At 36.0% G+C, this 13816-nt stretch overlaps 1 protein-coding gene across 7 annotated transcripts in view; it reads right to left on the bottom strand.

Moving 5' to 3' along the window:
* Nucleotides 1–13816, bottom strand: part of FCHO2 (FCH and mu domain containing endocytic adaptor 2) — a 121073-nt gene that overhangs the window by 16531 nt on the left and 90726 nt on the right. For 5 of the 7 annotated variants that reach the window (XM_077898141.1, XM_077898143.1, XM_077898144.1 and 2 more), the window contains 5 exons: nt 9227–9356; nt 7035–7094; nt 4574–4685; nt 1074–1229; nt 616–748 (listed from right to left, as the gene is read on the bottom strand). In XM_077898141.1, coding sequence (XP_077754267.1) covers nt 616–748; nt 1074–1229; nt 4574–4685; nt 7035–7094; nt 9227–9356 — 591 coding nt within the window. The remainder of the gene's footprint in view (nt 1–615; nt 749–1073; nt 1230–4573; nt 4686–7034; nt 7095–9226; nt 9357–13816) is intronic. The other 2 variants (XM_077898145.1, XM_077898147.1) reach the window with 1 other exon arrangement.

The following is a 13816-nucleotide window of genomic DNA, read 5'->3' as shown; positions in this document are numbered from 1 at the left end:
TAGCTTTTCTCAGTTGATTACTTTGAGTTTTCCAGGAATGGAACATCACTTATAAGTAATAATATTTGGGTTCCTCCTTCCAGTATTACTGCTTACTTAATTTTCTTGTCTAGCTGTACTAATACATCCAGAAAATTCTGATACTATTAACAAGAATAGGTGTCTTTGCCATTCCAGAATTTAAGTGCTTTATGTGTTTCATTATTAAGACTGATGTTGCTGATCTTTTCAGCTTAAGGACAAATTCATGTATTTAAATTTACTCAGCTTTTTAATCAAGAGTACATGGTGAGTTTGATCATCAGTTTCCTTTGGCTTAATTTTTTAAGGTTTCATTTATTTGATACAGAGAGGGAGAGAGAAAAAGCATGGGGGAGAGAGGCAGACTCCAAGCTGAGCAAGGAGCCCAATATAGGGCTCAATCCCAGGACCCTGAGATCATGACCTGACAGATGCTTAACCGACTGAGCCACTGAGGCACCCCCAGATAGTCTTATTTTGACATATCCTTGAATTCCTGGAATAAACCTCTCTTGGCCATAACTTATTACTCGTTTAATCTGTGGGATTCTATCTGTTAATATTTTAAGATGTTTACAAGGATAAGACACTCACCTGATACTTTAATACATCTACATTATAGTAAGAAGCAGCTGGATTTTGCTCTGATAGCTTCTTGAGGTAGACAGTAACAGCTTGCATGTTCATCCAAAAATCTTTTGTGTTAGAATCACACTGTGATGGATCACTGTAAGCACAAGAAATATTTTTGTTATTTTGACTTAGCTTTATCTTTGCCTCTGTATCATCATTTGGTGACCTGGGGAAGACTAGTAGGAATAACTAAAGTTAGGCAGATAAAAAATAGAACATAGCAGAAACTTGAACAATGAGATAATGAACAGAACAGAAGATTTAACAACTACCACCACCACCACCAAAAACACAGGCTGGAGAAGGCTGTTTAATAATGATAAATTTTGGTATTGTCATTCAACTCAATTATTATTGCTCCATTGAAGAAGGAAAAGTTTCTTAAAGAAATTTCACCTTCAAAACAAAAGTACACAAACCTGAACACAAGTTGTGCATTTGGAAGAATTTGCTCTAGTCTGCTGATATTTTTCACCCTGAAGCACAGCACAGCTGGAGATGGATTGCTAGTGAAGACTTTAATAACTCCACTCGGGAATGATATTGTCATGTCACCAGTGATCTTCACAATACACCTGAAATTAGAGATTTTGAAAATTTTAAGTGGTACAAATAAGGCATTTTAATATCCATTTAAAACATACTTGGTTTAAAAAGGACACAAAAAATCTTTCATCATAATTACAGATGAATTATTTTTTCAATTAAAAAATGTGCATGAAGCATGTATCATCATCTTTGCTTAGAATTAAACTCAAACACAAATGCAAGCATAAAGATCATATTCCTTTGCTTGTTTGCGGAGACCATCCTCTGGCTGTCCTACAGGGGACAATGCTTTCCTGTAACAGCATCTCCAGTTGTAGCTATTTTTCCCTGACCCTCCCACCCCTGCCCCCGCCCAAAGTCCTGGGCCTGACAGTGGCAGTGGGAGATGTCTTCCTTGCTCTTCACTGCCTCTTCCAACTCTATATTACTACTTCCTTCCTAAAAACCTCCAGTGTCTTATAACCCAAACCATTAGACTATACTACTTGCTATTCCATCCCTTTCATTTTCCTGACAATTTTAGTTCTTGGCCCACTGTCAGTCTTTCTGTGTACCACTACTCCTACCATAATTTTTAGTGACTTTAATATCCACACAGATAACCCTACTAATATTCTGGTCACCTAGATCTCACCCCTTACCTCCAGTGGTCCTGTCTTCCAGCCTACTTCAGCCACATTGCAGCCCCTCCATCATCTCAATTTCAGCCTCCTCATTCCTCTAATGGTCACTTCCTCTTTGCCCGCCTCATTCTGTCTAGTACCACATCTCCAATCAGTCTCCAACCCCACCAAAGCCTCCACAATCTATTGTTCCTACTACCTTTACATTCGTTTCTTCAGATCCTTATTTCCTCCTCTCTTGGGATTTCCTAGTCCATCATTATGCAACACTACCTCTTCTCATGCCTTCTTTTTCCTCCAACCTACAATATTCCTTCCCCTCTACTCACAGTCATTGACTTGACTTTAAATTTTACTGAAGAAATGAAATCAGGGAAAAACTTCCTCACAGGCTCACAACTGAACTCCTGCTTGACTCTGTATCCATACCTTGCCTCCTTTTTCAACAGATGATCAGTCTATACCCCTAATGCCAATCTCACTGCTTCTGCACGAAAGTCATTTCCTCTTACACATCAAAGTACTTAACTCATGCAATCGTATCCTTTCCTACAAGTTCAATTTTTTCCAAAAATATTGGAACTTTCCCATTAGTGTACAGACATGCTAAAATGTTTATCATCTCTAAAAAACATAAACTGAAATTAATAAAACTCTTTGCTTCTATCATTTCTCTGCTGCTACCACTCCACCTCTCTGCTTCCACTTAGAGCAAACAACCTGAAAGTTTTCTATACTTGCTTTATTCAAATATAGTTGTATCTGCATCATCTCTTGCTCTTGAACATCCTCCAAGCATGCTTTCATCCAAAACTCAACTAAAATCATCACCAATCATCTCTGTAATGTCAAAAGTCAATTTTTCCTGACCTATCAGATACAGCTTCACACTATCCTTCACAGAAGAGTTTTATTCACTTCATTTCTGGGACACTGTTCTACTGGTTCTCTCCTCACCTTTCTTGCCACGTGCTGTATCAAACTCCATTACCAAATCATTGCTGTCTTCCTGTTTTTAAAACATGGAAGGGAGCCACAGTTCTCAACAGATCTCTAGTCCCTGAGGCTGGTGGCTTTCAGTATTGACTACTGAATATGTTATCTTAGCCTATGACCTACTCCCTGAACTCCAGAATCATGTATCCAGTTGTCTTAGTAAGTACTTCAAAACTTAACCAGTCTACTCTCTTACAAATCTTGACAACTCTGTTTTCAAAATGAATTCAGTATCTATTACTCATGATTTCCTCAGCTAATACCCTTATATAAGCCACCATCATCTCTCACCTGGACTGCTGCAGTTAACCTCCTCTCTCTGCTTGTACTCTGGCTCCTTCTAGTTTATTCTCCATGTGGCAACCAGAGTGCTCCCTCAAAAACATAAGAAACCTCTGTTTCTTTTCTCTGTTCAAAACAAACGAAACCTATGTTTCATTTCTCTGTTCAAAAGCCTTCGCTGGCTTCCCATCTTGCTCAAAATAAACTCTAAACTACTTACCATGGTCTACAATTCCCAACATGATCTGCTCCCCCTAAGGAGGGACGACTCCTCTCCAACCTAACTCTAACTTAGTGACATAGTTCTCTTTCCTGTTCATTAAACAGGCCACGTATGCTTCTACCTCAGTCTTTTACACTCACTGGAATGCTCTTTTCTCAGACATCTGCATGGTTTGTTCCTCAATGTCTTTGAAACATCTGCTCAAATTTAACATCAAAAAGGTTTTCTGATCATCTAAAAAAAAAAAAAAAAAAAAAAAAGCCCTCTATGTAATTCTATCTCCTCTTACCCTAGTTTATTTTTCTTCATAGCATATATCAATTCCACTCCCTTTCATGTTATTCAGCATACAATCATCCATCAAATACTCAAGTGTGGAGGATACGTTAATAGACTAAACAAAGTTCTTCTCTCAAAGGTTTGCTTTGGGGATCCCTGGGTGGCTCAGCGGTTTAGCGCCTGCCTTCAGCCCAGAGCGTGATCTTAAAGAGTCCTGGGATCAAGTCCCAGGATCGAGTCCCACATCAGGCTCCCTGCATGGAGCCTGCTTCTCCCTCTGCCTGTGTCTCTGCCTCTCTCATGAATAAATAAATAAAATCTTTTAAAAAATAATACAAACCTTTTATTTGTTTTTTATCATAAATTAAGAAAACTAAAAAGCTGCTTCTTGCATGATAATACAAGCTTATAACCATGTCTTACACACAGTAAACGCTCAAATATTTGGTCAATGTATGTTGAATGAGTACATGGAAAGTAGGAGTGGTCATTCACCAAAACATTTCTTAAAAGAAGGTTAAAACAATTCCTTGACCAGCGTCTCACGAACGAAACCTATATTCTAGGTCTCTCTTTCAAACAGAACACTTTCACCAATGATACACACTTAGCCAAGGTTCAGAGTTCTATTCCCTTCTAGGTCAGCTGCCATCATCCTGCTCTACAGATATGTTAAACAGATGGGTCATAATGGTCCTACAGCCTGGTCAAGAATATAAATAAAGTGGGGGGAAAAAGCCATTACCATTGCTGATTATAGTGATTTTTTAAGAAAGGTAATTGCTAAATGGCTATATTTGATAACAAAAAAGGCAGATAAATAAATAACAGAAAACTCTCACCTATAACAGAATCAAAATATAACTCTTAAAATTTACCACTAAGCTTTCTCCCCACCAAACATGCATGTGTGTGCACATGAACACCCCCCCCCCCACACACACACACACATCTTTTTAAAACTAACTTGGTGGGATCTGCTCCTTTAAAATAGGCATTAACAGATTCTGTAAGGGCAACTGCCACAGGTAAGGTGTCCTGGTTTCCAAGGCTGACAGGGCTGGGACCTCGTGACACACCTAGAATACATGTAATTCATTTGTCAAATCATACAGAAAAGACATTTATAAGATATCAAGACAGGTAAATTCACAATGTTATTAGCTTATCACAAATGACTACTACCGGTTCCACTGTTGGCCGATGTATAAATCTGGAGGTTAAGAAACAGCATAAAACCAACTGGAACATAATACAGAAGACAAGAAAAAGAATCAGAAAAATATGTCACACTGACTTTTCTTTTATATGAAATGACATTGAACGCATGGGTTAAGGAATATCAGAAGGAAAAAGACCCTCCCCTAAAGAACTGAAATTTCCAAAACATTTCTTCATAACCCTTCAGATACTAAACTGTTTCAGGTTCTACCAATCACACACTTCAGGGCACTAAACTGGATTTTTGTATTTCAGCTACTTCTAAATGAACAATATAATGTTACACGCGCTACTCATTATAATTTTTTTACTTTTTTGGTCCTTACATTACATTTCCTTACCTTGATAGAACTATATTGTTATTTTTTATAACATTCCTGACATAAAGTTCACTTACATAATACACCTAAAGATCAGTTTTTTTAAATAATAAAATGTAAAGAAATTTAATATATGCGTATGTTCAGGGTTTTTGTGTGTTTTTTTTTTAACCTAAACAAAATTTTTGGCTTATTTCATAAAGGAAAATTCCTCAAAATAGTTGACTACCGGGAATCTCTGGGTGGCTCAGTGATTTAGTGCCTGCCTTCGGCCCAGGGCATGACCCCAGGGTCCCATGATCGAGTCCCGCATTGGGCTCCCTGCATGGAGCCTGCTTCTCCCTCTGCCTGTGTCTCTGCCTCTCTCCTCTGTGTCTTTCATGAATAAATAAATAAAATCTTTCAAAAAAAAAAATAGTTGACTACCTTTCTTGACAAATGCACCCTTCCTCTTTACACCTTACCACTATTGCTACTGATTGGAAAGTGGAGCATTTTATGTAATACAATAAATGATGAAATTTTATGAAAAATAAGCCAATAATATATTCAGTTTTTCTAAGAATGAATAATCTGGGTCAACATGTATCTCTGAAATTTGAATATATATTTTTGTTCTATAAATGTCAATGTTCATAGCCACCAGGTATTTTTATTTCAGAGAAGAGTACAGTGTACCATAGTGAAAGGTGGAGTTCTTTTGAAATACCTAAAATACTAATTCTGACAAAAATCAGTACTAATGCTCTGTCTCACAAGTGACCCTGAGATTCTACAATTAGAAAGATGTTTTGTTAGCTTTAATGGCCACGAAGACTTTGTGGTATTTAAAATTTTGAAAGAATTTTGACTCAGAAGGTTTTTCATAGTTAGAAAAATAGCTCAGGGATTAAAAATCAATACAAGAACTGCTTCTAGGCCAATGGAAAAAGTAACTCCCTCCATCTCCTGACTGTAAAAAAACTTAAAATTTCATATGAAAATTAAAAATCCAATAATATAAAAATCTGAAAAAATCAAAACAGCTACTATTTACTAACTTATAATGTGTCTAGCACTGAGCAGTAGGGGGAAAACTCAAAATCTACTTAACATTTTGGTATATCCGCTTTAGTATTTTCTATTCTTGTTTTCCTTTCAAGATCATATTGCACATGCATAGTTAAAAAAATTGACATAGGAAATAAGTAATCAAGTTCTTAAAATAGTATAAAAGTGTAAATTTATAATACACTATTCAGAATAAATAATTTCTTAGAAATAAAAAATCCCCTGTATTCTTTAGAAGAATATTATGTGTTCTAATCTTGGTTTCATTGTTCTACTTTTAAACTATATGCTTCAAAAATGCAGAAAACTTATAAAGTTGAAGTATGAAGTATTTTCCTGTAACAATCAATGGATATTTTTGTGGAATTTCTTTCCACTCAGGAGTAAAAACCACTCCCAACTATTTGCTAACTTTATACCTCTGACCTCACCTCACTAGATGGACAGTCCTCCTAGGACAGCCTTTGCTCTGGTAGTTGAGGTATTACTTTTTTTTTTTTTTAACTGACATCGTACTGCTGCTTCTTTTCTGACTTTTTCTCTGACTGACAACATTAGCAGTAAGATTTATGGACATTTCTTAATGTGGAAGAGGAAAGAAAAGCAGAGAGATGGAAGACAATGCAAAAATTCTGTATGTTTTTATAATTGGGGATTTGAGATCAATAGATCCTATATATAGCAACTGGACATAATTAGTACAAATGTAAAACCTTAGAGTTATTCTTGACTTCTGAGACACCATAGATTGCTGAAAAAGGAAAAATGAGGTAACAAAGTATTTTAGATACATTTTAGGATCATTAGTCAACACATACATTGCTTTTGATACAATACCTTGTGAAGTCTCACACTGCTTTTCAATTTCAGAGAGTGTCCCAATCAAATTATCATCTTCTATCATATTTAAATAAAACAAAATATTGCAGGAAAATAAAATATTTTCAAGAAGAATCAAAAACTTAGCTGAATAAGCATTATAATTTCTAAAAGTGAACTTTTATGGTAGATTTAAAGTACCTTTGTTGTACAAAATCCACATTATATCCTGCCTGCCTAGATCATCGCTATCATCTACCCTGTGGTTCTTCTACTGCCAACACTGACCCAAACTAAAAGCAAATACGTACCTACTCAATCAAAAATAGTTTCATCACAAACTGAAATCCTTCTAAATAATCAAGGGAAAATAGAGAAGTAAAGCTAATTTTGGCACCTAGCCCACCCATCTGACTTCTTAAAGGACCCATCTATGTTTTTTATGACAAAAACAGTCTGTAAAAACCAAAATTAACAAAATCACATATACAAAAAAAGAAAAGGTAAGAATAAAGTGCTGATACAACAAATAGAAAAACTTATTAAATATAGTTTACCTGAAATTAAAAGACTGGAAAAGCGGTATGTTCGTAAAGGTGTATAAAATAAGATGATAACATCATGTTCGGACATGTAAATATGAAATTACTTTTAATCTTATATTAGCCTCTTATTATGTCATTTTATAATGTCCAAACTTAGAAAATGCATTTCTCTTTTCTGAGTTTTCACAAATCGGATGTAATTAAATAGGGCTGTCATTCTCAAACTTACCATGCTTCACAATCACCTGGAAGGCCTGTTCAAAATTGCTAACCCCATACTGAGCTTGGGATTTAAAAGGTCTCTGTTTCTAGTAAGTTCTCAGGTGATGCAGACAGATGGTACAGGATCACACTTAAGAGCACTACTGGGGGAAATCCTTGGGTGGCTCAGCGGCTTAGCGCCTGCCTTTGGCCCGGGGCATGATCCTGGAGTCCCGGGATCGAGTCCCATGTCGGCTCTCTGCACGGAGCCTGCTTCTCTCTTTGCCTCTGTGTGTATGTGTGTCTTTCATGAATAAATAAATAAAATCTTTAAAAAAAAAAAAAAAAAAAAAAGAGCACTACTGGGGATCCCTGGGTGGCACAGTGGTTTGGCGCCCGCCTTTGGCCCAGGGAGCGATCCTGGAGACCCGGGACTGAATCCTACGTCGGGCTCCTGGTGCATGGAGCCTGCGTCTCCCTCTGCCTGTGTGTGTCTCTGCCTCTCTCACTCTCTCTCTGTGTGACTATCATAAATAAATAAAAATTTTTTAAAAATTTAAAAAAAAAAAGAGCACTACTGAATTATGTTCAGTTAGTGTGCATCAGTGAATGGGACTGTCAAAGATGAACTCTTACTGCTTAGAAGCAGCAACAAGGACAGTTCTAATTTTAATGAAAAGCTGCCACTCCTGCAACACAACAGCTTTAAAGTGGCTTTGTGCTTTATTATATCAACAGCTGGCAAGAAACGTAGTAAGAATTTGTAGAAAAAAATTAGTTATAAGTGAAGATAGAAAAATGTCTTAAAACCTAGATGTAGGGCAGCCCGGGTGGCTCAGCGGTTTAGCGCCACCTTCAGCCCAGGGCCTGATCCTGGAGACCCTGGATCGAGTCCCATGTCAGGCTCCCTGCATGGAGCCTGCTTCTCCCTCTGCCTGTGTCTCTGCCTCTCTCTCTCTCCTCTGTGTATTCTCATGAATAAATAAATGAAATCTTAAAAAAAAAAAAAAAAAAACTAGATGTAATAAAATACTGTATTTGGTGGGGTTTAGGCTTATATGCCTATATTTACTTTTAGATCTTTATTTTTTAAATTCTTGTAGGAGTACTTCATTGTAAGCACAAAACTTTCTTAAGTTGAATCATTATTGAAATAAAAACTCTAAGGAATCTAAGTATCATTTCACATTAGAAAGGACTGTGTTGTATTTTGCCTTCAACTATTTATATTAGTCAGTAGTTGATAAATTTGATGCACTCTCAACAGTGCTAAAAATTTCTCCTATTCAGATAATATAAACTGTGTAACAGAAAAGGAAAATGCGGCACATTTGATAATGCCAACTGTATTTCCAGAAAACCAAAATTTCTAATGTTAAATTCGTGAGCTCATTAAAAAACAAAATTCAGCCTGGCCATACTGGGGATGCTAACTATCACATGTCATCTATAATAATCACTTACCTACTGTTGGAGTATTGGCAGCACTCAATGAAGCTGAAGATGAGATAGAAGAAGAACTTTCTGCCCGTGCTAATGGAGCTGCAGGAGGTGGGCTGGTATTGGAAGTTACAGGTGGGCTGAATGGCCTGGGCTTAAAAACAAAAAGTTATTTACCAAAGTGCTAAAACAACTGCTCCTTATAAGAACAGATTTTTAGTTACCAGGTAAGATTAATTTTAATATAAATTGATTTTCTTATAACCAAAAATAGAGATGCCACAGGTCGAATAATTTTCAAGTGTAGATTAAAGGCTAGGAAGGCTATTTCAAAATAATGCTGTCAAGAGAACCTTTATTCATACGACATTTTCTCTATTTCAAAAAGTATGTTTAAGACAGATTCTCAGAAGTTAAACTATTAGTTCAAACTGTATGAAGGTTTTTCAAACATACTGCCAAACTGCTTCCCAAAAGGATTATTCACTTTACTGCCTATAAATATAAGAGAATATTTCTCTGTACCCTTGTCAGCAATGAATGGATGAGACTCAGAAGAAGGAAAAATAATTTTTAAATTGATAAAAATAAAGTTGGCATTTTGCCTTTTATGAATTTTCTTTGTTAGCTTTCTCTGATTTAGTTTCAGGAGGGCTTAGTATTACCTGAGCTTTCACTAACCCCTCTGCTTTACATGCTGCAAACACTTTGTCCCTATATGTTGCTTGGCTTTATTTTCACTGTTTACAAATGTGTCCGTTTTCCTTTTATAATTCCTTGTAATGCTTCCTGTTTGAGACAGTTTAACCCCTAAAGGAGGTTTGAGAAAATCAATTCTACTGCCTTCCCACTTTTCTAAACAAAAAAAATACGAAAAATATTTCATATCTTTTACCTGGGTGAATGGATTTTTTTCCTTCCACATTCCTAAGAGTCCCAATAAGAGATGATCAACACTTGCTGAGAAATTTCATTTTTTAACATAAGGCATATTTATTAGCTTAATTAAAAATAACCTTTTCCTGCTTATAAAAATATAAACTGAAAACAATACTCATTTAGTGCCTACTATGCGTCAGGCCATGGGTTGGGTACTAGAAACCAAGCAGTGAATAACAAAGACATTGTTTCTGTCCTCAATTATTTGAGGGACATGAAAACAAATGGCAAAAACAAAACCCTTTATAAGCATTCATACAACTAAAATTAGTCAACTCTTGATTCCATGAATATACATTTACAGATACACACTTACATGAAAATTAGATACCATCCAAGTGTTTTACACTAAGTAAACCCTCACTTCCACAATTAAATAGTATTCAATTTATTAGTTCCAGAGAATGGCTTTTTGATGACTGATAATGAAGACAGATTAAAAAAAATGCAGCAAAGTATAAAACTGCAACTCCCTATGTACACAGATGGAAATAGTGCAGGGTATGAGGCCAAACATTCAATTCAGCAGCTAATCTGAAACTTGCAAACTCAGAAAAAAGTCTTGATCAACCAACCATGGGAGAAATTTCTCCTATAGCAACATGGCTTCATGACCAATATCACATGGCTACATTTTTATAATTTACAATTTAGAATGTGTATTTTATAATTTTTTAGAAAAACACAATATCAGGGATCCCTGGGTGGCGCAGCGGTTTGGCGCCTGCCTTTGGCCCAGGGCATGATCCTGGAGACCCGGGATCGAATCCCACGTCGGGCTCCCGGTGCATGGAGCCTGCTTCTCCCTCTGCCTGTGTCTCTGCCTCTCTCTCTCTCTCTCTGTGACTATCATGAATAAATAAATAAAATCTTTAAAAAAAAAAAAAGAAAAACACAATATCTATTTTCTCAAGTGGTTTTTGTCTTATTTTAGAATGGCACTGTCCAGTACAGTAGCCACTAGCACTTTAAATGTGGCTGGTTCAAATTAAGTATAAAATACACAGATTTTGAAGACTTAGCAGACACAAACAAAAAAATAACCTCTCAATCTTTATACTGATTACATTGTAAAATGATTTTTTTCATATAATGAGTAAAATAAAATGTCAATTTCAGTGTTTTTACTTTTTTTACTGTGGCTACTAGAATACTTTAATATTTGTTGCTACATGATATTTCTATTGAACAGCACTACTTCAAAACAGCAGTTCTTAAATATAAACATGCATTAGAATCACTCAGAGGGCCACTTCTCAGAAGAATTTTTGATTTGTCTGGTGCAGACCCAGAGAAACCGCATTTCTATCAAGATCTTTGGTGATGGTAATGCTGCTGCTGATCTGGGGACCAAACTTTGAAAACCACTGTTCTAGAACAATGAGGCATTTACTATAGGAATGTGAGAAGGGTGTGATTAGTGACTCTTTTGGGCATCTGGTGAAAGGTAGAGAGCCCTTCTCCCCGGAAAAGTGCACATATAAGCATACAAGGAAAAGAACACTCAGATGTACAGCTGGAGAAAATTCAAATACAAATTTCTGGTGGGCAATACAGCAATAATAATCATCAAGAGTCTTAAAAACATGCATACCCTTTAGTTCATGAATTTCACCTTAAAATTTTTTAGTAAGGAAATAATGTCTGCTAAGAAGTAAACAAAAGGATATTAAGAAATTGTTCATAAAGAAATAATTAAGCCAGTTTTGAATAATGAAAACTTAGAAATAAACTAAATGTTTAAACTAATCACATTTCTAAAAACCTCTGGGAAATTTAATGTTGATGGTGGTCTTACAAGACAGAGCATTTATGCTCTAGAACCATTTCCAAAGGTGCTCCTAGAAGCCCTCAGAGGGTGGTTTCTAGAAGGTTCTCAAGGCTGGGACAGGGAGTAAAAGGTCCAAGATTCAAGTATAAAAGTCCAACTTTTAGTTATTTAATAACAGACTTGGAACTTCAGATCATTTGACAAAGAATTCTACTGCTTGGAAGGAGCTTAAAGCCCATGGAATAATTCATGAAATAGAAAGATATCCCCAAAATATTTTCAAGTGAAGAATAAAAAATATGTAAACTATGACCTTTGATTTATCATGCACAGTAACTTTTTTTTTTTTTGCATATTTACTTGCACTGGGTAATGTTGCAAGTATTTTACACATAGTAACTCATTTCAGTCTCACACCAGCCATTCTCTTTATACTCATTTACACCTAAGGAAACAGACTCCAAACACATAACTTATCTAATGCTGCTCAGTGACTAATTAGTGACTAATAAGCTTGTGCCTTTAACAACTATGTTTTACTGCATCTGAATAAATAAGCACTCAAAAATTAATGAAAGGAGATACACACACAAACACACACACATATATATACTGGCTATCTCTGGGTCATAAAATATGGAAGGGATTTTAATTTTTCTGTTTTATTTCCCAAATTTTACATGATCTTACAATGCTTTTGTAATCAGGAAGAAATCTTATGTTATTTAGAGGCAGTCATTTTTATATTACTCAAATAACATCATCTCCTTGGCAGCCTGTACCTAGTCTTTGAGTGCACTTCCTTAACTCTGTTCATTAGAATAAGAAGAGAAAGATGTCACCATTTCAATACTTGGTGCTCAAGCCTTTTCATTTATTCATGAAATATCTACTATGTAACAGGCATTATGCAAAGTATGAAACTGGCTAAGGCACAGTCCCGTGAAGGGAACACACAAGGAAGTATACACAATATAATTTGTGCACTATAAGAAATAAGGGTAAAGTATATGGTTATAAGGAAGAGTGATTAAATCCACTTGGGGAGGAGAAATGATCAAATAGCTAGATGATATTTAGCTGCATCTTAAAAAAGAGATCATTTTCCTACACAGACAATTGAGGGGCACTTCAGTAATGGGAGCAAAATAAGACATGGATGCATAAAAGAGCATGATGTGGTTGGCGAATGGCAGAGAGTTGAAAGGGCTGAACACAGGTTGCAAAGAGGAGAAAGCTGGACAGTTAGTATGGTAATAACATAGGCTGTTGAGGCAACTTTATAAAGAGCCTCATACATTCAGTTAAAACATTCAAACACGTGGATTATGGGGAACCACTGGAGACGTCTATATGGAGAATAAGATGATTAAGTTTGACTATTAGAAATTTAATACTGGCAATTAGTCTAAAACGTGAAGCAAAGTAGAAGAGATGAGAGGCAAGAAGACTGGTTTGGGAGAACCTCACTCTGGATATACCTTGTAGATTTTCTTTAGTTACCTGACAACTTTTGTAGGCCAATGGTTTTTTTTTTCCTTAAGCAACATGGTACTTTGACAAGTCAGTTAAGCGACCTGAACTCCAGTTTATGTTTTAAAAGCTGGACTAGATGCCCTCCAGGATTCTCCTGGCAGTAAACTTCTAAGCCCTAAGAACAGGCCACCATTTCTTCCTTAATATTTTACTTAAAGCAGAATTACATGAATACTGTTTCTTAATTGTGAAAGAATAGGTACTGAATGGTATTTTTATGATGTGCCAACTTTCGCAGGCATCTCTTTTCCTCCTGAACAATGTCTTGTTCCATAGGTATGATCACTGAAATAACATGAGGGAGTAAAGGATATGTTGGCTGGAAAAGCTCTTCTATAATTTGAAGATTCAATTAGATAATTCCAAGC

This window comes from Canis aureus, chromosome 5, assembly GCF_053574225.1.
Source record: "Canis aureus isolate CA01 chromosome 5, VMU_Caureus_v.1.0, whole genome shotgun sequence".
Taxonomy (NCBI): domain Eukaryota; kingdom Metazoa; phylum Chordata; class Mammalia; order Carnivora; family Canidae; genus Canis; species Canis aureus.
Note: the sequence above shows the minus strand (reverse complement) of the source record. Positions and strands in the feature narration are given on the sequence as shown.